The following is a 27,238-nucleotide window of genomic DNA, read 5'->3' on the forward strand; positions in this document are numbered from 1 at the left end:
TGCTCAGCCGGAAAATGATTTTCTGGTTGTAAAACATGATAAGTGATTGAATAATTACACACTACATTCTGGCACAGCCTCAAATATAGAAATGTGAATAAAAAGACTGAATTTTTACTCGTTTGGGACTAAAAGATTATTTTGTAATAATGTAAACCTATAGTTAAAAACATGGAAATGTGTTCATATAGAGTCAGTCCATGACAAACCCACATTTCATGTTCTGAACATGTAAAATAGTGATGAATGACAAACCATTATTTGTGATGGTTGATTTTTTGTGGAGTGTTAAATTATTTTGTTGAGGTTGAGATTTGGAGCCAATTTACAGGAGGGTAAAAATGACTTCAGAAAGATTGCAGCATCATTGTATTATTTTTACTCAGAGATCGGTAGGTCTATTAATAAAATCTGTTGACTTTAGCAACTTTGTTGCATTATGTGCCAATGGGGACCGTTCAAAAATGGAAAAAAAAGCACTGTGTGTTTTTTTTTCTCCCAAAGTTTGCATGCCTGTAACTCAAGAAGTATTAAAGATACTAAACTTTTTCTGTTCTTCAGACATTGCTCTTTAAATACAACACGTCTCAGCTGCATGCAACGTTACCTACATCTGGTTTACTACCATCAAAAACATTTTACACACAGAGCTGCATTAAACTCCACATATCTCTGGTAAGAAATTGATATTTAATTAAAAATGAAGATTACAAAAGAAAAGTTTGTCAATAGTTAGAATCTAAAACCTCTGACCCAATGGCAGAATATGTAAATGACATGCATGATCTCAAAATGCACATCCCAGGAGCTACAAACCATTGTAATAACGGCATGAAAAACAGTTAAATGAGGAAAGCTGAGTCTCAGAGGAATCAACTGTGAAATAACCAGAGGATTACAGCACATCTGTCCTGAATTAACCAAACATATAACACATACGAAGACAGAAGTCAGCTGATTATATCCCAGCAGTGCTGTAAAGAACATGTTTCCTTCCAAATATTACTATTAAAACACAAACTAACTGCACGAATCCTCTCTGGAGAAGCCTTATAATCGGACCGATCGCTCAATCGCTAAAAAAATGCTGTATGTAAACAACTAGAAAAATATGATCCTAATCCGTTAAATGCAAAAATAATCACCATGTTTAATATACTTCCAGATCAATGTTTTGAAAGCGTCACTCTTTAGTATCCACCATCAAAAAAACAAAAACAAAGCTGGTATATTTTGAGATGCAGTGTACAGTCGAACACATCAATAACGCTCTGAGCTGTCTTCAGCTGACTCAGTGTCTTTCTGACAGTGTCTCGCAAGATTCCCTGCAAATATAAGTAAATGCTGTTCACTATAAAAGCAGGAATTTTGTTTAAAGACTTTATCATTCAGCTGAACTGTGCTTGTGTGTTTCAAACACTTCGGCTCTTATATGTTCTTATTCCACATGTATAGAGTCCTTGAAAGTGCACCGTTTATTTCTTTAACTTCTCAGCTAAAATCAATGGTGTGACCTACTTCAGATGCGGCCCAAATCACAACAACAGTGCTTACATACACATACATTTAATAGTTTGATCAGAATTATTGCTTGGGACAATACAGTAGTCGCTGGATGTTGGTGGCGACAGCAACTGTTCAGCTGATGCCCAGCACACTCCACAACAGCACACACATCACCCTGAGAAACACTGAGACGCATGCATTTCATCTGAAAAACATGTAGCACTGACCTCAAATAATGTGAAAGACACAGGTTTCCATAACAGCATAACTAATAAAGTAATGAGAATTTAATCACCCCAAAAGCATCATAAGTAATGAATAAAAAAATTGATTTGAAGATGATTTGGTGGGAAATGTGCTTTATGTTTATATAAAATAATGTCACAATGCAAAAAAATAAAATAAAGTCAAATAAAATAAAATAGCCATTTTTTTATGCATTTTAAAATATTGTTTTAGTATGAAATGTGGAACCCGGTCTCATGAAATGCATATAAATAGTATGCCAAATAAAAACAATCATATACACATATACATGTTTTATATACACTCCAAAGTTAATTTTTGCATAAAAATACAGTATACACCACAAAGTTTTTGTTTTTATTTGGCGCACTATTAATACACACTTTCCTGAGATCGGGTTGGAAATGTGACATGATTTTGTGTGATTTAATCAGTATATGCAATCATAATGCTTAAATACTGAACGTTATATACTGAATAAAAAATACATTTTAAAAATAAAAGTGTCACATTTTCGTGAAATTGTAACATGACTTTATATTTAATCAGTATAAAAATGGATTTATATACTGATTAATTAAATGTATTCATATACTGCTTAAATACTGAGCTCTATATACTGAATAAAAAAAAATCTAATTTAATGTGTAAAAAAATTTTATTGAGATTGTTGTATTATTTTGGTTTTTTTTTATACTGATTAAATAAATGCATTCGTATATGCAATCATAATGCTTAAATACTGAACGTTATATACTGAATAAAAAAATAAAATTAAATAAATTTAAAAATAAAAGAGTGACATTTTCATGAGACTGTAACATGACTTTATATTTAATTAGTATAAAAATGCATTTATATATTAATTAAATAAATGCATTAATTTATTGGTTCATACTATTGGTTTTATATTGAGGATTATATTGATGAATAATTAAATAAGTGAATATTTGTGTGGTTTTTTGTCTAGGTTTGATTATTGTTATCGTGATTTTAGAGCGTGTTTTAGAGGATTTCTGCTTTTTTTTTTTGGTCGTTGTGAGAGCGAGATTTTGTATATAAGTCTCCAGGCAGAGCGCTGATTAATTTTAATCATTTACACGAGCTCGACGCCATTAATCCTGACAGATCTGAGAGTCACGAGACCTTGATGATGACCTGCTGACGCTTTCACGTGCTTCTCGATCGACCGGCGCTCTTCCTCAGTCAGCGCACGGGGGTTTTAAACCACACCAAGATGATGGGTGGTTGGTAAAAGATGATGTTATTAAGCTGCCTTCAGAAAGCCTGGGATGATGCTGAAGAGGCAGATTAAAGCCTCAGACCAACAGCAGCAGCTCTTTTGTGTCTGTGTCGAGTTAAACAAGCGCCAGCTACTTCTGTTTCCATGAATGCACGTGATTACGATCGGACAGCAGGAGCAAACGTCCCAGCAGATGCACAGGTGCGTCCGCTTCAGAGTAATCCATTATTAGACATTACCAGCCATAAACACCAGAGACATCCTCACATCTGCTGCTGAAACTAAAAAGCACAGCCCAGCTCACATTTCACCACACAATCAACAGAAACAGAGGAAATTTTATTTGAAATAAAAATTCAAGAATGATTTTTGCACCGTGACATCATTTAAACATATAGGGGATTTTACTGATTCTTTATTTTTAACATAGGGGACTTATTTATTTATAGATAATTTATATATATAGGTATTAATTTTTTTGAATATTTCTATTTAAATAAATAAAAATATAATGGTCTGAAAATTTGGCTTTGTTTTTGTTTTATGAGTATGCAGTTACAAAATGTTAAAATGTTCCACCTTAAAAATCAAAAGCAAATATAATAAGAATTTATAATAATATATATATATATGAATGTAAAGTATATTTAAGATCATTAAGATTTTTTCTCTCTTAACATTGTCCATTAGGTTTTCTCCTAATTATTCTGGAAGATGATTCTCATTAGATTCTCATTACTGTTATATAATGCTGTTTTTCTCCTTTAAAACAGCATAAATTAAAGGCTTTGACACAAATAGACATCGACCGCAAAATCAACAAACCGAGACGCTTCTTAACAGGTTTTCCTGAGATTCGCCCTGAAATGACCCTCACACAGCGAGTGTGTTTTAATTAGACAAAATCCGTCACCCAGAGACCGGCTCGGAGAGAAACCAGACTGAACTCCAACACATTCCTGCTTTACAGAGGAGAGAAATGCTCACATTGCACAAGAAGCGCCCAGAAACCCTGTGAAGGTGCTGCTTATCGTTTCCCGTTAACTAAATTACCCAGAATCCTTTTCATGCAGAGGGAAACACAAAGGCCAGCGATCCGTCAGTTTTCCTGCGTTGCTCTCACCGACGCGGACACATACATGCTTTTCATGATTTTTTTGTGTCATTAATAAAATTAAATTATTCTGAACTGTTTTTCTGCTCCACTTCAGTTGCACAAGCTCCATATTGGACTTTTGGCATAAAGACTGATCCATAATGTAGTTTATTCAGCAGCGGAGACTCGCTTCAATTCTGTTGTGCAGAAAACACTGAAGAAGTGAGCAGAAATTCAGACATTATGACAAGAACTGACTGTGAAAGACAAAAATCACTTCCATTCGAGTGTGAATTAAAACATGAACCCACACCAAACCCCAGTCACATTTCGCCCTTAAATCTAAATAAAATATAATAAAAATAATAATTATAAAGTAAAAAGCATTAAAAATTATGTAAATTAAAAATATCTAAAAAAAAATCAAAATATAGCAAATATAACAAAAACAATTATTAAAATTAATAATAATAGTGAATAAAAAAATCTAACAAACAAATAGATTAAAATTACTTTAAAATAAAATTAAGAATACTAATTGTATATAAATTATATTGAATATAAACAGTTCAAAAAATAATATTGAATTATTTATGTATATATAAATAAAATTATTTACAAAATATTATTTAAAAAATAAATGATCAAAATAAATAAATGATCACATCAAACAACAGTCCTGTCATGATAACTACTTTTATATTTTTTTAGTGATATACTGCCCCAAAATAATTGTGATTAACGATATTATTGTCATTATATCATTATCTTATCGTTGATCTTTTTGTTTATATCGTCGCCAAATGTGAACTACTGTATCACTCTGCTCTGAACTGCTGAATGTGAACTAGAAGACATTGGCGTATTTTAAACATTACAAATTTCTGTAACAGTGCGTTTTATGAAAAACGCTACACAAATAAAACTGACTTGCAAACTTAATTGGAAGCAGAACAGCAGGATAAAAAAAAAAAAAAAAAAAAAAAAAAACCAGGTAAGTGTGTAACATGCATCGCACTGCTAAATGACGTCTGTGTTAAACCTGAACATGCATCAGCACTAGATGTGCTTCTGACCTGAAGTGCGGCTGTCTAAGACACACAGGACGTTTAACGCCACAGCGAGGTCAAAAGGTCAGCAGCTCAGAGGTCAAAAGGTCAAATGCAGCATTGCTTCTGCACATCCAGCACCGACTGAAATATTTATAACCCAACGACAAACATCATCTCACATCCAATCAGAGCAGCGAGAGGAACACACCTCCTCACTCTCATCGCTCACCGATTCAGTCGCTTCAGATCATTTGTTGAAACCGCATGCAGTCAGTCACTCATTACTGTGAAGAAAATCCTGAAAGCACAGGGGCTTGATTCATCCTCAATGGGTTTGTTCTGTAATAATGAGCAACTGATTGTACCATAAAACAAACAAACATAAAGAGGACTCTTTAGGTAGTCAAACTATTAATGATTTACTCGGGGACCCTAAATGCACCAGAAACTGCATTATGTTAAGATGAAAAATAAAATAAAATAAAAATCTTTGGGTAGTAAAACTACTTAAAGTGCCCTTAAAAGTTTGAATAAACATGCCAAAAAGTATCTAAAAAATAAAATAAAATAAAATAAAATAAAATAAAATAAAATAAAATAAAATAAAATAAAATAAAATAAAATAAAATAAAATAAAATAAAATAAAATAAAATAAAATAAAGGAATATTTAGGTAGTCAAACTACATAAAGTGCCCTTAAATGTTTAAATAAACATGCCAAAAAGTTTCATGAAATGAAATAAAATAAAATAAAATAATAAAATAAAATAAAATAAAATAAAATAAAATAAAATAAAATAAAATAAAATAAAATAAAATAAAAATAAAGGAATATTTAGGTAGTCAAACTACATAAAGTGCCCTTAAATGTTTAAATAAACATGCCAAAAAGTTTCATGAAATGAAATGAAATAAAATAAAATAATAAAATAAAATAAAATAAAATAAAATAAAATAAAATAATAAAATAAAATAAAATAAAATAAAATAAAATAAAATAAAATAAAATAAAATAAAATAAATAAGGACTTAAGGAAGTCAAACTACTAATGACTTACTCAAAATGACCCGAAACATTGAAATGAAATTTCAGAAAGTATAAATAAATAAAATTAAACGAAAAAAAAAAAAAATTATATATATATATATATATATATATATATAAAATAATATAAAATAAAACAGAACAAAAAAATTAATGCTAAAAATAAACTGCTAATAACTTAGTGACCCAAAACATTGAAAAGAATAATAATAATGAAAAACCTAAAATAAATAAATGATATATTTATATATATACTGTATATACATAAAAAAATAGGTCAAACTGCTACTGACTTAAAGTGACCCAAAACATTGAACAGACATATCCCAGAAAGTATCTAAATAAAATAATATAAAACAAAACACTCTTTAGTGAAAGTGAAGTGATGAAATTGGTGCTCTGTATTTAACCCATCCAAGTGCACACACACAGCAGTGAACACACCACTGCCCCTTCAGACAGTCAGACTAATGAATCACTCAAAGTAAACATTAAACTGACACCAGAAAGCTCTTCTCTGCAGTCTCACTCCGTGTCAGAGGATCAGAGGTGATTCTGTAGCAACCAGAGAAGATCAATAGAGCACAAGCAACCTCGGAGAAGAAAACTAACTCAAGGTCTTTTCATTTGCTTTCATAAGTCCGTGTCTCAGTGGTTAATGCATCTCTGAGGTGTATGTTTTCAGCTTTTGTCTTCTCCAGATGTTCACTGATGGACTGGAGTGCTGTGGATTATTGTGATGTTTTTATCAGCTGTTTGGACTCTCATTCTGACGGCACCCATTCACTGCAGAGCATCCATTGATGAGACACTGATGCAATGCTACATTTCTCCAAACCTGATGAAGAAACAAACTCACTCTAATCTTGGATGACCTGAGGGTGAACACATTGGTTATAAAACTATTCCTTTAAGAATTTTCCCACCACAATCACATCGTACTTCCTCTCTACACACCAAAGAAATCAACCCAAACTCGTGTCAAAAGATTAGATCTCTGAAAATGTCACGGTTTCCGGTCACGACTGATGCGCAAAAAGCTGTTTAACAAAAGCCCTGGTGATAAACACAGTTCAGACTTCCCATCTGTGGGCGAAGAAACCAAGCAGTCGCTGTGTGACTAAGCTTTCAAAGAAACAGACCAAAATAAAGCATCTGAGATATTTCAGGCAACGTGCAAAAAAAGAGTTCACGACTCATTAAAGCCACAAAAAACAGCCAATAAATACATAAAGCACAGATATAACATAACAGGAGGTCATTTCTAACTACTTGGATCTTTATAGTCATATAAATTAATCACTTTAATTACAGCTTTCATGTATAATAACAGAAAGCTTATTTATTCAGTATAAATCTCAATTTCAAAATCGTGACCCTTATGTTTTGTGGTCCAGGGTCACATTTTATTTGAGTAAATAAATATATTATTTTACAGCGTCCTTAAGGAAACATTGCATTGGGCTTTTATTGTTATGCAGATGACATACAGCTCGAAATTTCAACAATTTCTCGTCTTCTAGGCTGCATTATGAACACTAAAGACGGCATGTCGAGTAATTCTGATGAACACGAGCACTAATCAGTGTCTGAGATTTCTGGATTTTTTTGTGTTTTATGATGCATTGTGCGCAGGGAAGAAGCAGGAATGTGAATCAATAACGTTTGCAGGTGTGTAGACCGGCGTCAAGGTGAAAGACAGCTGAATGTGCATTAAACAACCTTCAAGACATCAGCAGAATCCAGACAAGCTGTTCTCCTCTCATTACCGCATCGGTCTGCTTTAGAGCTGATGTCGTGACCTCTTTCAGTTATTTACCTTCAAATGTCACAGCTCCCTGACTGCAGACATGCATCTGAACTAGAGAGACCTCGGGATGCACATTCGGATAAAAAAAAAGAAATTCTACAAATGCGTTTCTTGCTATCCTCTTCCTCTGTTGATTCATTATTTCTGTATATAGCCTGAGTTCAAGCTGTATATACAAAGCTGCTTCAAATTCTGCGCTTAAAGACCCAAAGCAGCATAAATGAAGGAATAAAATGTGCATCAGAGCTGCCTTAAACTTAGCAACTTTGCCAAGACAGACTGTATTTACAACTTTGTTTCTAAATTCTTATTTTTATATTTTAAACACACTTATTCAATTTATACATATATATTTTATTGACAACTGTATTTGCATGTTTCTAGACTCATTTTTAATATTTTAAAATTATGTAAATTACACTATTCATGCATTAATTTTCAATATTTTATTTACAAATTTGCATGTTCAGGTTTCTAGATTCATAAATATTCATAAAATATTCATAAAATATTAAAAAATACATTATTTGTGCACTTATTTAACTATTTATATTTATTTACACTTTTGTATTTCGTGTTTCTAAACTCATATTTTTATATTTTAAATGCACTTATTCAATTTTTACATATATATTTTATTTACGACTGTATTTTTATGTTTCTGGACTTTTTTTGTTTTTTGAATTTATTCTTTTTTTTTTTTCATGATGTGTATGTGAAGTGTGGGGTATATAATTTAAGAAGATAACAGCCAGTGTTGAGAGAGCACTGGAGAGCAGACCCTGCTCTGGATCATCTGCAGCGCAACAGGTTCACAAACGCGAACCCAGCAGCGCCAGTTTACACCGCGCTCGCGTTCAGAAAGCGTTTAGTCAGTGTTGAGTGACGGAGACGTATTGAAAGGGATTTTTTTCCTCTTTTTCTGAGGAATTGGGGTGTGGTGGTTTGGTGAGTTCTTTCTCTTTCACACACACACACGTGCCCGCGCGCATGCACAGCTAAACGATAAACAACACGCGATGCAACGCTTTCGCATCCTTTAACGCGTCAAGTTCAAAGCATCATTTCATTCACTGCAGAAACACACTCAGGTCTCCACGCACGACCAGAATCGATCATCTCAAATCAGATTGAATCAAGCTCTATTATGCGAAAAAACACTTAGATTTTTCATGCACGATAAATAGCCTATTTCGATGCACAACGCACGCATTCGCGTCATGTTTGGATGCATTAAACGCTGTGGTGCACGGGACTGACCTCCCAGTCGATGGAGTCCCACTCGTCGGCGAACATTCGGCTCTCAAAATCCACATCAAATCACTTCCACACGGTAAAATCCCACATATCCCGAGCGGAGACCGATAGAGTCATTTACGCGTTCGTTGAGCTGCGCGTAAAAGCGCCGCGCCGCGCTCCGCTTCGCCATGAAGAATGAAGGGAAGTGCTCTCGCTAATTACTCATTTACCTGAGGCTTTTAGCACTTATTACAGCTTCAGTCCTTCTGGGGTGAGTCAGGCTGAAAGCTGAGCCGATGGAGAAACATCCTTAACAAGAGTTACTGCATTTGACGCGCAGCCTGCAAACCCAGCGGTGCGCCTTTAAGGAAAAGTTGTTGTATAAGGGCTTTCCGAGATCCTTCCCTAGCCGAATAAATCCTGACGGATTTCTGTTGGCGTTTCTATCATAATTGGAAGCAGTCCTAACGGGATGAGTCACGAATCCGTTAAGAATCACATAAGATCCGGCTGGACACGCGGAGACTCTTTTATTCTCCGTTTGTTTTGAGAATTGATTTCAGTTGATCCTGGAGGATCTTGTCTGATTCTTGCAGCGCCTGCACGGAGTGAGTTAACGCTGCTCCGAATTCTGTGGAAAGACCCAGTGCAGCATAAAAGCAGGAATAAAACATGCAGAGGCGGCTCTGATGCTGCTTCTGTGTAAAGTGATGCAGCACCAGAGCTGCATTAAACATAGCGGTTGCCACGACAGTGTTTAATTAATTTTTTATTACATTGTATATTATATTTATTTTTTAGGTTATTTATTTATTTATTGGTATTTAAGTTATTTAAATATTATTTGTGTGTAGCCTATGTGTCTGTTTATGTTTATATAATGCATACATATTTAAATAATTTCAAAATGTTTATATATATATATATATATATATATATAATTTGTGCACTTATTAAATTTTTATTTACAACTTTTTATTTTCATGCTTTTAGAATCATATTTAAAAATCATTTTAATGACATTATTTCTGAATTTTAATAATTTTATATATTTTTTAGAACTTCCATGTTTCAATATTCATAAATTATTTAAGTAACACTACCATTCACTTATTATTATTTTTTTGTATTTTCTTTTTTAATTGTATTTATTTTTAATTATTAGATTTCATTTATTAAAAAAAAAAAAACATTCAAACAACATTACTTTAATTTACAGCTTTGTATTTTCATGTTTCTAGATTTATATTTGAACATTTTAAATGTCTTAAAGACATTTATGTGCTTTTATTTTTCTGGGTAAAGTGCAGAATGAAACACTAAATCCACTTTAACATGTGCATGAGTTTGTTGTTTAGAGGTGTTTGTTGTGGTATTGTTGTTTTTTTGGGATTGTTTTAATATTGTCATACTCCAATAGCAAACCAGCACATCTTTATTGGATATTTTGAATACTGGAACTCAATGCACTTATTATCTGAAATGATGACATGCATTGCAAAAAGCGCTACACAAATAAACGTGCACTGAATAAAATTCGCACTGGTCACTTGACATTTATACTTCATTATCACGTGCGCCCATCCACACCTCACACCATTCGCCCTTGCTGCTATTTACATGCTCGCCGTGTTTCATTGGCTCTGCGCCTCCACAATAGCCATAATCCGACTTGGTCGAGCGGGAGACTCTTACCATGAGCACGGCGAGGTTGTTGTGGTGCGCGCAGTGGATGGTGGTCGTGTTGTGCGCCGAGCCCGTTATGTGGCAGCCTTCCGCGCGCCAGCCGCCGTGTCCATCCAGCAGGTCAAAATCCCAGTATGCCGCGGTTGGGTCTACACCCAACGAGAAGTGCCGGAGAGCGACGGTAACCGGCTGCACGGGGCTCCCGGGGCTACACCCATCTGTACAGGAGAGCAACACATTGCGTCAAGTAACGACCCGAGTGGAAAGTCCTCAAGTGTTGCATCCATATGAAAGCTGATGCATGCAATCACGCACATGCACATCACAGAATTTAACAAATGAGATTAATTGCGCACCCAATTCAATTCGTGCACAATTGCAACGCGACAGTTGCACCATCGTGCAAGCACGCGCGTGCTTTCTCATAATTGCATGTGGCGCTAACGACAAAATATTCCATTGCAAACCACTTTAGTGGTGAAACGCAGTGACAAATAGGATGCACGGATGAAATGCATGGGGAAAATCGCAGCCTTACCTAATTTGGTGAACGCAACTGGTGTCGAAACGCTTCTGCGCTTGCCATCGTCCGCAAGATTTGACGAATTCCCCGTGCACGGAAAGAGTTTTCCATTGCGGAAGACGATCAGCTGCAGCTTACAGGTGGAGTTCTGCACAGACCGACGGGTAGCCAGCGGGAAATGTATGGAGGCGATGGCCACCGTGCTCTGCAAACGGGGAAACACATGTGCATCAGATGCGCAGACGCGTGTCAGCTCCTGTCTGATTGAGAGAGAAGGGAAAGTGCTGGAGGAAGCAGGGGGTTTCTGCTTGTCTGTGGTCTGCCGCAGAGGTGGAAATGATTGTGAGCAGCAAAGCTTGCTACAACATCAGCTTAAGAGTAGTCTGATAACACAGCACAGAAGCACAGGGGTTATCAGCATCATCAGCCTGAGAAGAGCTTCACCTCTTTATCTGTTAGGACAGTGGGGAATATGTCAGTGTCTACTGAAGATGCTGAAGAAAAACATGTTGTTTTGGCCTCTGAAAACACATTTAGGATTAAAGTGATAAGCAGATGTTAATGCAGAGACAGTGTCTTTGACATTTTAAAAGCAAAAGATGTGCTAAAATTACTAAGTTGCGTTGAAAACCATTTCATGACCAAAACTGGCCAGATAAATTGGAGAAAAACCCAGAAATTCTACTCAGCTTGATAAACAACAACTATAAAACAGTTCCACTGGATAGTACCATTTAAAGCAATATAAAACAATCGAATAAAAAAATAAATAAATAAATAAAAAAAATCGGTAAAATATTCTAATAATAATAAAAATATACCATAAAATTTATGTCAATAAAAATATATAATAAAATAATACACTGGATAATAATTGCAATAAATAAATAGGTAAATATCCCATGATTTTTTGAATATTGTGCAATCCCATAAACATGTATTATAATAAAACACATAATAAAAGAAAAAGCACTAAAAAGCAAATAAAAGAAAAATCTACTTTTATATAATAAAAGTATCACTGGATAGTAGCACATCATCATAATAACTTATGATAATAAACATGATTTTTTTTTCTTTCAACATTGTGTAATCCCATAAAAATATATTATAACAATAAAGATAAAATAAAAAGCATAATAATAATAATAATAATAATAAAAGCCCACTTGTAAAAATTGGTAAATGAATCATAATACACTTGTGATTTTGTGTAATTCCCATAAAAATATAAAATAACAAAATGTATTATAATAAAAATATATAAGAAAAGGATATATTCCATTATATTTACAAAAACATATATAATTGGTAAACAAATAAATACCAATAACCCATGATTTTTTTTCTTTCTTAATTTGAGATTAAGATTTAATCTCAAATTACTCTTGATCATCATCAAAGGACTAAAAAAAGGCCACGGCATGAGCGATAGAGGCCATAAAACCCCAGCGCTGGAACAGGATGGATGAAGCTCTCGGTTTATTTAAAGAAGTCTTTTCTGTCATCAATTTCCACAGATACCAGTGCTTTCATGTGCTTTTATGAATCATTCTGAGTCGGACATGATGAAAGCAGATGAGTTTCAGCACAGGAACATCATTCAGCACCGTGATTCCTGGACGAGAGTCTCCGGAGAGCGTTTCTCCACACCATTTAGTATGAATTATCTAGCAGGGATCTCCACAACTACTGAAATCCACTGGCCAGTGGGTAATCTAAATGAATAGTTGGACTTAAGGAAACCCTGGATAACCACGCAGGTTTAGAGCCACTAAAAACACAAATCAGATGGATGATAAATGGCTGGGTGATGCCGCAAGTTTTGACGACAATCGAGAGATAAATATTTTTCCATTTGCTTTGGTTTGTGGTTACAAGGTGTATTTGTTACAAAATACATACTGTTTTCAGCAAAATCAACACTATGGATCAGTGAGATGGAATCAGCTTCCAGAAGAGATCAGATGTGCTAAAACATTAGTCACATTTAAATCCATACTCAAAACTCATCTGTTTAGCTGTGCATTTATTGAATGAGCACTGTGCTACATCCGAACTGATTGCACTGTATTTTATGTACACTCTTTTTCTATTCTTTACTGTTTTATTTCATTTTAAATCAATTTTAGATTATTTTAAAAGTTTTAATTCTTGTTTAATTGTTGTGACTTTTTTATGATTATTTTATTCCTTTTATGTAAAGCACTTTGAATGACCATTGTGTATGAAATGTGTTATATAAATACTGAAAACATAAAAATTTAATTAATTCAAAATATTAAGAAAAATAACAAAGACTCTCATAGTTTATCAATTAAACATTTTTGGAAAGCTAGTCAACCCCTTACTAATCCATCTCTATGATTTAACCATTTTAAACAGGTGATGCATTGTTAGAATGCTGTTGAATTGACTAGAATTGATTATGAAACTCCAGCACATCAGAGCAGAAGTGTTTTTCTGGCCGAGCATTAGTGACTACTAAAACAGAACCAATCTTCCAGTTTGTTTCTTCAGTTAAACGTGAGCGCAGTTGAGTCTCATTGCCTGAAAAATAAAAAACTATCAGATCTGAGGGAATATTCATGCAGGAGTCTTATGATCCATCACACACACACACACTCGCTGATCTTCTCGGCCGTCTTACACCATCCCATCATGCATCACACCGTGAGAGATTCACTAAACCACCCACACTCTGGTTAGTTCAATTTAACCTTTCTTAGCTAGTTCTCCTGTTCAAACTCCTTCTGAAGTTATTGCAGAATGTGCCTAAACATATGCATTTTCTTAAATCTCACTTTTTTCTCAAAATCAAATAACTAAATAGAAAGAGAAATCACAAATTATTCAATGTTCATGCAGTGCAAGTTCCTATAGTTGCTAGACTGAGGTGAGTCCACTATATACTGATAACATTTTAAGATTTTGTTTGTTTGTTTATTAAGTTTTTTACGCCATGTTAGCATCATCCATACAAAAAAGTTCAGTATCATCCATAAGATTTACATTATATAAAACATTTCAACTTAACATAAGATAGAAAATCTAAAATACATTTAGGTGGTACATTTTCAAATATTCCATGCAAGCATGTTTCTGGAATAAAAGCGTTTTCTAGCAGCATCATTTAAAATTACAATTCAACAAAAATATGCTTAATAGTCAAAAGGAACTTTACATGAAATGAAAAGACATAAAGGAGGGAACTTCTCCTATTAATAAAAACCCATGGGTAAGTCTTGAGTGCCCCAGTCTACACCTAGTGAAGACAACTTGATCATGTCTTGATTTAAAATTATAGAAGCTACTTCTTTTTGTACTAGGGTTTATTTCATACAGCTTATTATTTTTATTTCCATCCCATTCTTTCAGCCGCTTATTAGTTATATATAAATTAATTACTAGTTTAAAATCAGAAGGTGGTATTTGACAGTCAGATATTTCCAGGTCAAGTGCATCCCTGGCAGCCGTGTCCGCGCTCTCATTTCCAGTAAGTCCAATGTGACTTGGAACCCAGCAAAAAATATTATTAAAGTTATCTTTCTTTAAAAGATCGAATTTGGTTAAGATTTCAACAATTATGGGATGAGCAGTTTTTAAAAGATTCAAGTGCTTGAAGACATGATCTTGAGTCAGAGGCAATTAAAAAGTCCCGTTCTTGACCCTTCTCAATATTTTCTAGAACAAGAAGTAATGCTCGAGCCTCAGCTGTAAAAATGAAGCCTTGATCCGGAATTCGAATGCCATATTGTTCATTTTAAGATTTTAACAATTAGTTAAAACTATGCATTTTAGTTAGTAATATGCTGCACTGCTGTCACGTGATCTTGCATGTTTTGAATTGTTAACGGCATCTAATTAATACAAACACTTATTTTGATTTGATTTTTTTACAATGGCAGTCTGAACAAAAAGGTCAATAAATCAAAAGTGCATTACTGTTTTTTTACCAGGAGTTATGGCAATATAAGACAAGACACCTAGCAACCAACCAACCAACCAACAAATAAATAAATAAACAAACAAACAAACATTTTGGGTGGGATTTTTAAAGACGCCTGTATATAGTATTTAAAATAATAATAATAATAATAATAATAATAATAATAATAATAATTGTAATAAAAATATAAAATTGTCCATTTACCTTTACTGGATGTACTAAAACTATATAAATGAATATATATATAGTAAACTTTAAAACTTTAAATCTATGTAAATAAAAAAAGAAGAAATGTATAAACTAATAAAATGACGTGAATGATTCAGCACCACCAACATAGTAGGTGGCACCATACTGCTGGTTGCCATTAGTCATAAAAGGTTGAATAATTTTACTTTATCAACTAAGTTTATGTGAATATAATTTTGTTTGACATATTTGTAGAGTTATTTGATATATAAGTTAATAAATTTATAAAATTTTATAATGATTAAAATTAATTTGAATTACATTAAATTTGAAAATTATAATAATAATAATAATAATAAACATTTATATTTTTAAATGAATATGTAATAAATATTTGTAATATAAATAAAACTATAGTATCTCAATTCTATTATTTCCTATAGCTCAAAAAATTAAGCATGTCACTGGCAACATCAGGGTCACGGGTTTGATTCACAGATAATGCATGAACAGAATTAAAAATGCATTCACAGTGATTAATGCAGGAGAAACAGTGGGAGCAGTATGACGGTGCGCAAACTCTTTTGTCCTGACACACATGACAGTGATTTCCGACGGCGTGAGGGACGCAGCGTGTGCCGTATGAGAATCAGAGATCAGTCCCCGTTACACTCGTTTCTACACAGCGCTTTGAATTTAATGCCGCTCAATTATTTATTGTGTTGTTGCAACTGCTTCACACATCTCTTTCATGTGATTACTAGCAGCCTCGTCACATCTCCACCTGTGATTGGAGCTGAAATGTGCTTATTGTTTTTCCTGAGGAGTCGATATTTTCTTTGGCGTGTCAGAAACCCCGAGAGTCTTGATGAGTTTCATCAGCAAACGAGCAAACGGCAGAAACTCACGGCTGTGCTACAATAACGCAAATGAACATCTCCTAACCTCAACACAAAATCAAAACCGACTCCATTTACTTCAATAATTCATGATTTATCAGTGCATGCTATTCTAAAAGATAAATGATAAAAACAATCTCACTGAAATGAGACTAAAATGAGACTAAAAAATGCTTAATTTAATTTTTCAGTTAGCCTTAATCGTAATTTTTTGTTGTAATATTCCAAAATAATGTTGTATTTTTTTTATATAAAATGCATATTGAAAAATAAATATATCATATATATTTCTTTACATACATATATATATATATATAAAAAAGTAAAGAAATATATTACTTATTTTTCAATATGCATTTGCATATGCAGTGATTTACATTTATAAAAATATATTTGCGTAAGATAAAAACCAACTATTAAGATATTAATTTAAAATTAAAATATTAAAACAAAATCTAAGCCAAAATATTTCAGTAATCAAGAAATTAACAGTAAAAAGTAAAATATTTCTGCATGCAAATTAATTTAGATTTTTTTTTTTTTGAAAGAGCCTCTTTTGCTCACCTAGGCTGCATTTATTTGATCAAAAATACAGTAAAAAAAGTAATATTGTGCATTGTATATATACAACAGCACAACTGTGAATGATTTCGGAAGATCATGTGACACTAAAACTGGAATAATGATGCTGAAAATTCAGTTTTGACCACAATTATAAATTATATTTGAACAGATGTTCACATAGAAAACAGCTATTTTAAATTGTAAAAATATTTCACAATTTTTACTGTATTTTTGATTAATTAAATGCAGCCTTGGTGAGCAGAAGAGATTTTCAAATACATTTTAAAATCATAATTTTTCTAGTAGTCTATGAGCTGTCAATGTTTTTGTGAGGTTTTATTTTTGAATGTGTCTAAAAAAAAAAATCCATTAATGCAATGCACATGCATTTTTGCAAAATCCTACAGACATAAAGACAGAAACGACAGTCATGATGGGCACTAATGCATCCGTGGAGGACATAAACGCTGATATTTTGTGTCTGAGAGCAGCCGAGGCCAACAAACACATTACTGAGACTGACACAACCGGACCGAACCGTAACTAAACACAAAACCAGACCCAAACCATCTGAACCAACAACATGAACAAGCATCAGTGCTTTCCTAACATTACCTCTCATGGGTTCATCATCACAATCAAAATAAATAACAATATACTCCTAATTACTATGGAGACAGATTAGTCTCAAATATAATTCACGCAAAAAACACGATTCACACATGCGTAAACAATTTCACATGCATGAAACCTAATTCACGTACACACAAAAAAATTCACGTGCGTGAAAAAAAATATATATTCACCAAAAGCAATTCACATGCGCAAAATAAAATTATATATTCATAAAATACATTTCACAAATGCAAAACACAATTCGTAGATATACAACTGTGCACACAAACCTTTGAATGTTTAAAATGTACGAGTGTCTGAATGTACAAATCGTCATTTACTACGAATCCACTCGGATTTGTGTGTGTGTGTTTTTTGAGACTTTCCTGGCAGAGCTCTCTTCCCACGTGGGTCTGTCGTACTCTTTAGCCAATCAGATGCGAGCTTACCATTCAACCAATCATATCATAAGCCACTGAGAGTGCATACAAGGAGCATGATTCTGCGCACCTTTTGCGCAATATGGATTAAGAGAACGGAAATTAAGCCTTTACATCAGTAATCCCATAGACAGTAAAAGAAATGGAGACAGCGACCCAATTGGAACTCAATTGAGACAAGTGAAGCCCATTTTTAGCGATTTTTAGAACTTCCGTTTCTGACGCGCAGATTTAAACTAAGCTTGATGACGTCAGCAACCTGTCTGACAGATGGTAAATCTTTCTAGTAGCTGTGCGTGCAAACTGCCATCGTTAATCTTGCAGAGACGGCGAGCTTGAGCGGGGAGTTCTTTGGCGTGAGTGAGCAGGAGTAAGTATTCTGATTAATTATTTTGTATAGTATTTTAAAATGTAACGCCAGGGCTTCTATGGGCTTCTCTCTTGACGTCTCCCCGATTGCCTGCGAGCTTCTGAATACACTCTCGGTGGCTTATGATATGATTGGTTGAATGGTAAGCTCGCATCTGATTGGCTAAAGAGTACGACAGACCCACGTGGGAAGAGAGCTCTGCCAGGAAAGTCGTCAAAAACACACACACACACAAATCCGAGTAGATGATTCGTTAGTAAATGACGATTTGTACATTCAGACACTCGTACATTTTAAACATTCAAAGGTTTTTTGTGCACAGTTGTTATATCTACGAATTGTGTGTTTTGCATTTGTGAAATGTATTTTATGAATATATAATTTTATTTTGCGCATGTGAATTGCTTTTTTGTGAATATATATTTTTTTTTTCACGCACCGTGAATTTTTTTTGTGTGTACGTGAATTAGGTTTCATGCATGTGAAATTGTTTACGCATGTGTGAATCGTGTTTTTTGCGTGAATTATATTTGAGACTAATCTGCTTCCATAAATTACTGCTTAATAATACTTTTAAGAACCGGGTAGGATCAAGGATTTAGAATAAGATCTTCCAGAATAAGACATTAATATGTGCTTTTTAAGTAATAATAAAAAGTAATATTCAAGCTAATAACCAACTAGTTATTAATGAGAACTGGACACTAAAGTGTTACCAATGTTCTTATTAACTTACAAAAGTATTTAAAGTGAGAAGGGTACATAAAAAGCATGCATTTTAAAGTTAGACTTTAAATTTTGATGTTAAATCCACTATTGTATTGTGTATAAAAGTTCTACAGTCTATAGACAGTATTAGTTTATATTAAGTATGTAGTTTCATTTTTATATTAAGTAGATAATTAAAATTAAAGAGAAAAATAAAAGTAATCCCCTACTTTCAAGGGAAAAGTAATCAAATTACAGTGACTAATTACAGTAATCAAATTAATGTACTAGTTACACCCAACACTACTGATACGCAGTGCTTTCACTGCAGCTCGTGTCGTGTGTTTAGTTTAGTCACGTCTCTCATCCTAAATACGAGTGAAAGTGATTATGATTTAGTCAGCTTTTCATCTCAGTAGGCTCTTGAACTGATGCTAATCAAACAGAAAAGGCAAACTCACTGTCGAGTTTCTGTGGAGGCAAATGAAGGCAGCTGAGTTTGTGTTCACTCGAACACTGGATCTTATGTCGTGTTCTGGTCATTTTGACACAAAAATGCTTCTTAACTCCATCGCAGTGGACTAAAACTTACTGAATTTGCTGACACAATATATAAAAACTTCCCCCCAAAAATCTATAAAACTTTAAACTTCAAAACTTTTCCCCACCTTGCTACACTACACAGAAAATGTCCAGCCTTTAAAAATGAGAGTTTGTATTATGCTATATTATCACCAAAGATCAATGCAGGTTCTTAAGTGTGTCTTTCATCTTTCAGCTCAACCGTCATTCTAGCTTGACTTGTTTTCTTTCGATTCTGCACAGGTTTTATTTCTTTTTGGAACTGGTTGATCGTAGTCCTCATTGATCTGAGCTTATTTTCAGTTTATAAAGGGGTCATGAACTAAAAAAATCAAAATTCCCTTGATCTTTTGACACAAGAACTCACTGTACTATAAAAACATCCTCTAAGTTTCAGAACTCAAAACTTTCTTGTTAGTCTAAAAAGCTTATATTGAAGGCAGTCTGATAAACAGCTTGTGGAATGTACTACTCTATGATGTTATAGTGTAGATAAGCTCCGCCTCCGCAGAACATCATCAACACCTGGTTCTACATCACTGCCTGTTTAGCCCCGCCCACCAATTCTACATCTATAGGTGTGTGTTTAACTTCATGCAGCGCCGCGCAGACCTATCGGAGAGTAGCTGCTTGCAGTCGGGAGTGAAACTGAAAGCGCAGACATGAAGTCATACACTTACTGCTCCCAGCAGTGATGCTCTCGCTGTGTTTGCATACTCTTAACACAGATGAAGTGAATAACATGCAATACGTGTCAAATGCACAGACGCTTCAGAAACATTTTCATGAGCAACAGAAACACTTAATATACTGCTTAATACAACGCCATCTGTTCAAGAATCAAGTTCAACAAACATATACTATTTAAATATAGTCTATAGTGTTTTTTTTTTATTTTTTTTTTATTAAATGTGACTCAATATAACATTGCGACTACAGTAAAAAATAAAAAAAAGCTTTTATTGTTCTAGAAACAGATTTGGGAGCAGTATTGGAATTTAAGATGTTAGAAACACACGTCATTGTTGTCATGTGGTGAATTTGGCCAATCGTGAAACAGCTGTGTCATCATCAGGACTCCTGCAGTCGCTCTGAAAAAGCTGCGCCAGCTGGGTCAGCCGGCTGCTCTCGAAACGCTATCGCAGTACTTTGAAGCCACACGTGACAGTGACGTGGCAGCGCCGGTTCAAGTCAGACATTCAATTTCTAACCGGCATGCACTGCTTCAGGTCAGTCGCCGATCGGTCTGCGCAGTGCTACATGAAGTCAAACACACCTACTGTCTGTTAAGCCCTGCCCACCAGGTCTACATCACTGCCTGTTTAGCCCCGCCCACCAATTCCACAGCCCTGTCTGTTTAGCCCTGCCCACACTTTACATCACTGCCTGTTTAGCCCTGCCTACTGATTCTACATCACCGCCTGTTTAGCCCCACCCACCAAGTCTACAGCCGTCTGTTTAGCCCCGCCCACTGATTCTTCATCACTGCCTGTTTAGCCCCGCCCACCAAGTCTACAGCCGCCTGTTTAGCCCCGCCCACTGACTCTTCATCACTGCCTGTTTAGCCCCGCCCACCAAGTTTACAGCCGTCTGTTTAGCCCCACCCACCAAGTCTACAGCCGACTGTTTAGCCCCGCCCACTGATTCTTCAACACTGTCTGTTTAGCCCCGCCCACCGATTTTACATCACTGCCTGTTTAGCCCTGCCTACTGATTAAGGGCAGTCGTGGCCTAATAGATAGCGAGTTGGAGCCAAGAGCATATTTATTTAAGCTCATATATCTAACTAACAAGAAACTTGTTACGCGGATCGCAAACATTTCTTTGAACTATGGTTTCGGGAGACACTGAATCGTTGAACTATGCTGGTAACGACAGAACTTGCGACCATAGTTGGCTAATTATACTTTTGGGAAACGCACCCCTGTCTGTTTAGCCCCGCCCACCAATTTGCGCATGTAGTGTAAATAATGAGAGAGGCAAACACAGGTCTACACAGCAACCAAACTAGAGCTGCACGATTAATCGAATGCGATGCGGTTAAAAACAAGGCACGATTTGATGGGGGATTTTCAGAAATATTGATACTAAAAGACGATGCTGTGCGACTATATTAGATCTCACAGTAATGTCACAACAAGTGTGAGTAACTATTTGTATTACATCGTCACTAGTATTTTACAGATTGTTTGATATGTACTGAGTTATTTATGCGAGTTTACTTCTGAGTCTACAATCCGCCACACCTTCAAACAGAGCGTTCCGATGAAGGGGACAAAAACAGGACAGAAAAAAGCTTATTACTTCTAAATTATGATGTTTTTTGATGCAAAAATCTTGAAAAGGCAGGTCATGACCCCTTTAAATGAACACTGCCAAAAGTTTTTTCTCACTCAAAAACTGAGGTGCATGAGCTCAAATCAATAAATGAGGCGTGTGATCAATCAAATCCAAAAAGAAACTCAAAACCTGTGCTGGAAACGAGTAATTTATAAGCCATTTTTAAAAGGCCAGTCATTTTTGACTGGAAATACCAAATTAGATGCAGGATTTTCAGCAGCACAAGAAATATAAGAAGCAGTTTTTAAATCTGGTTTAAATCTTCAGATTCTCCTCAGGTTGATGTGATATAAACACATATATCACTAAAGCGTCCTCTCATTCAGAGGAAAGCCTTTATACAGTATGGCATATTAGCAACTGTTTTTTTAGCACATGCTGCTGCTGGAGGAGAAAAGAGGAGTGTCACATGATAAAATGCCACCGAAAGAGTTTGATGAGTAAACTGTCAGAGGAAAGTTAATGTCGTCTGCGGCTCGAGTCTCTACAGCTCACTGCTCATGCTCAACATTCTGCATTGATTCACATTAAAATGGCTAAATTATCACTTGCAATGGAAGCACTTTAGATTAAATGTATTTATAGGAATGTTTTAATGATGTTTCTTCTTGAAGCGTTGAGTTGAGTTGGGTTTTTTTTTTTGGGGTTGCGTTTATAGAGTAGAGAAAAGATAGGTTTTGATTTTGCACTTCACAAAATGACAAATGAGAGAAAGTCAAGTTAATTTTGTTAAATAATATTTTGAAGTAAATAATTAAATAAACAGGCTATGCCAAAATGCGCTAAAATGTCCCATCTCTTCAGAAATGACAAATAAGAAAAAGTCAGCTTTATGATAATTACGTAAAAAAAATTATATATAAACCTTTAATTTATCTAACAGTTCCCCAAAAAAGGGGTTTGTCCCTTTAATGCAAAATAAATAAAATAAAGGTAAAGTGCCATAAAAAAGTTTATCTTCAGAAATGACAAATGAGAAAATGTCAGTAATATTCATTTTATGTTTACTACTACTACTGCTAATAATAAACCTTTATCTACCATACTTAATCCTCAAAAAAAAATAAAAAAAAAATAAAAAAAATATTGTCCCTCAAATGCAAAAAATAAAAAAATATATATAAAAATAAAATAAAAATAATAATAATAATAATAATAATATAAAATAAAGTGCCCTAAAAAGGTTAAAAAGGTTATTTAAAAAAAATATATATAATAATAAAATAAAATAATAATACATCTACTGTATATGGGCATTCGTGCCTTTAAAGCTTGAAAGAAAAGAAAAGAAAAGAAAAGAAAAGAAAAGAAAAGAAAAGAAAAGAAAAGAAAAGAAAAGAAAAGAAAAGAAAAGAAAAGAAAAGAAAAGAAAAGAAAAGAAAAGAAAAGAGAAAGAGAAAGAGAAAGAGAAAGAGAAAGAGAAAGAGAAAGAAAGAAAGAAAGAAAGAAAGAAACAAACAAACAAACAAACAAACAAACAAAAATAACTGACCAAAGTGTACTACAAACATTTGGTCAGATATTTAAAATTTTCTGAGAAAAAAAATAAAAAAAAATAATAGCAGAAGTGCATGTGTGTTAAATGAGGGGAATTCAGTTTCTTAAGTGTGTAGAAATCTTTCAGCTCTACTGTCACTGCAGCCTGAGGACTGCAGGGTTTCTTTCACACCAGTTCAATGGGAATCATCACCCGGCTCACGGTGATCTGCTGCCCTTCAGCTCTGGATGAAGGTAAGTGAGTGTGCTTCATGTGTGTTTAGCGCTGTAACACAGTCGTCCTCGTCTGAAGGGCTCGTCAGCGATGCAGTGGTAATTATTGCAGCTCTATGTTTACGAACCACAATGTATTTGCTTTTTATCTCTACGACCTTCCTGCATCCTTCATCTCTCTTCCATCAGCTCCTGTCATATTCACCTGATGACCTTCCTCAGCTTCAGAATGACATTTCATCAATAAAATCCATAAAAACACTCTCTCCATATCTCTATTCATAAACACGAATAGAGTTTACCACTATATATTTAAAATGATATAATCAATAAGTCATGGCAACATATGTTTTTGCATTATTTTAACTCGGGGTTTCCAAAATGGAGGTTTACGAATTGACAAAAAGCTAATAAATAATCATATTAATGTAAAACTGAAATAAATAAATTGGGCTGCAAAATAATAGTGATATAGTTTAGTGAAACAATTAAATGAAAGGATGCAATTTCATTAAATAAGTGTATAGATTCATACACTATGAAAGACACAGCACATTTCATTTTTATGACCAAATATTCTTTTTTTATTTACGGCATAATTGAAATTTATAACTGATATATTTCTGAAATATTGTAACTAATATATTTCTGTCTACATATTATAATTTATATTGTAAAATAATAATAATAATAATAATAATTTTTTTATGTAAAAAATTTTTTTATTATTATTATTATAATACTTTATTATTTTTTAACTAGATGTGTTAAAGACAGAAATATATTACAGGTATAAATTACAAATGTACTGTAAAATATATTATTGTTAATAATAATAATAATAATAATAATAATAATAATAATAATACAGTACAACTGTAATTTATAGCAGTAATATATAACTATTTTTAAAACTAGAGGTTTTAAAGATATAGGTTTTTTAGTGATATTTTTATTTATGTTTTTACTGTAAAGTACATTATTGCTGATAACAACAACAGGAGCTTGGGAACCCCAGCTTTAACTTAATAGTCGAAACAATTAGAACTTAAGTTTGTTTAATTTTCATTTAGTTCAATATGATGTTCTTAAATAAAAAGGAGGGGGAAAAAAATCATAAAAACTATATAAAATCAATATGATGTTCTTAACTAAAAAGGGGGGGGGGACACAAAAAAATGATAAAAACACAAAATTACTGAAACGCTGAAAACAGAAAAAATAAAAATGCAATTCAAAATGTTAAACAGTATTAAATTCAAGAGTTGAAAAAAAAAATTTATGACTTGTACAGACAATGTGATTACACTTAATAGTGTAAAGCCTAAAAAGTTAAGTTTTTACATGATAAATAAAGATGCAAAATGAAGCAATGCAAAATCCTTAAACAAACACTACCATATAAGGAACATCCAATCATAGCACTTTTGCTGTGACAATATTCACAATATAACAGGACATCTCATACATTACTATTTAAATGATACTTCATGCAGTAAATGCTACTACATCAGCATTTGCTTGTAAGTGAAATCAGTGTTGTTCAGTGTCTTCAGTGATTCAGAAACATGATGCAAGAGCAGAGCAAATGCAAAAACCTTTCATATATTACACCGCTTTTTAAATAAAACCCACCCACCATTATCCTCTCGCCTGCTTTATGAGTGCATTACGAAGTCAACAGCTAATCTTACCACACGTCCTCATAAACCGCTTCAATCCTAAAATTCTCCTCTCCTGTCTCTTTCTCAACACAAGCAAGGCCAGGATAAGTGCTGGTGACCCGGGGCTTGTAAAGCAGCCGCTGCCGATCGATTTCCCAGGAGAGAGTGTGTCTGATTGATACAAAGGAGCCATACAAACGTTCCCATCCCTGCATTGACAGATTCATTAGAGCTGCTTCCAGCTAATACATCATTCATGCTTCCAGTGTCGTCTCTCGCGGACACAAGTGTCCAAACACACGGACGAACGGACAGCTACACAAACAGTCTAATGCATCTGGTGTGAAGATTTACAAGACCAAAAAAAACATGGATTTAAAGAGATTATATTCTGCAAAAATAAAGAGATTAAAGTTCATTGTACTAAGAAAACAATATAAATTTCAGATGGAAGATGGCGCTGTTTAAAACTATACTGAACTACAGAAACTAAAAACCATTAAAAAAAATACATTATCGGAACTTGAATAAAATTTTAATTAATATAAAGTGAAACTATAAATAGAAAATATACTTATTTTACTTCAGCTAGTTGCAAGGAAACTTCTCATTTTCGTTACTTTACCTTGAAAATCATAAGTGATGTCCGACTAGGGCTGCATGATTAATTGAATGCGATTGTCGTGCAAATTTTGTCAGTAAAGCCGATTCTGTGATTAGTAGTAAATCTCCATCACCTGCTTTCAGACAGAGCAGCATTTACTACACAGAGCCATAGTTCACTGACAAGCTACGCAAAAAAAAAAAAAAAATAATTATTGACGATATAATCGTACGATTATGTAATCGAAGAAATCATTCGCGCTGATATCATATTTTTATATAGTTTCTCCGTGAACTATGGCTCTGTGTAGTAAATGCTGCTCCATCTGAAAGCACGTGAAAATACCACATTTAATAACGTTTTTACTCCAAACTCACTTCATAACGTAAGTCAAGTGTTTGAAATAAATCCTTCTGTGAGATGATGCGGCTTCTTACACAGAATAAGGCACGCAAAACATTTCATAGTATTCTAAGCAGTGATAATGGCTATGTTGATTAGCATTGCATTATAGATATACTTCATTATAATGAAAACTGTAATAATATGAACTCAGATAAACCATATGTTGCCGTAGTCGTGTGTTTATTAGTCACACTGAATCAATGAAAGCATTTAAATTAGTGCCGCCAAACGATTAGTCGCATGCAGAATAAAAGTTTTCGTTTACATAATATTTGTGTGTACTGTGGATATTTATTAAGTATATATAAAGACACACACATGCATGTATATATTTAAGAAAAATGATAATCACAGCTTCTGTCTAATCGCAATTTCGATTTCATTTTGAATTATCAGAACTAAAAATCAGAACTTATAGTGTATAGTGAATCATTCAATTCACAAAATGATTTGCAAACCCGCTCCTTAGTGCTGGTTTGTTTCAGATGTTTCGATCTTGGTTATTTTGATTCACTATATGTGTTTTAAATGAGTCACGCTAGGTGATTTGAAGTCCCGATCTGAATCAAATCATTCACTCTAGGTGATTTGAAGTCCCGATCTGAATCAAATGATTCACTCTAGGTGATTTTGAGTCCCGATCTGAATCAAATGATTCACTCTAGGTTGATTTGAAGGTCCCGATCTGAATCAAATGATTCATGCTAGGTGATTTGAAGTCCCGATCTGAATCAAATGATTCACCTCTAGTG

The 27,238-nt window shown here is 33.9% G+C and overlaps 1 protein-coding gene across 1 annotated transcript in view; it reads right to left on the reverse strand.

Annotated features, from left to right (window-relative positions):
• Positions 1–27,238, reverse strand: part of LOC109072522 (adhesion G protein-coupled receptor A1-like) — a 66,361-nt gene that overhangs the window by 24,588 nt on the left and 14,535 nt on the right. The window contains exons 4-5 of the mRNA XM_042736137.1: positions 11,463–11,652; positions 10,934–11,142 (exon numbers count right to left, since the gene is read on the reverse strand). Coding sequence (XP_042592071.1) covers positions 10,934–11,142; positions 11,463–11,652 — 399 coding nt within the window. The remainder of the gene's footprint in view (positions 1–10,933; positions 11,143–11,462; positions 11,653–27,238) is intronic.

The sequence above is a fragment of the Cyprinus carpio genome, chromosome B13 (genome assembly GCF_018340385.1).
Source record: "Cyprinus carpio isolate SPL01 chromosome B13, ASM1834038v1, whole genome shotgun sequence".
Lineage (NCBI taxonomy): Eukaryota > Metazoa > Chordata > Actinopteri > Cypriniformes > Cyprinidae > Cyprinus > Cyprinus carpio.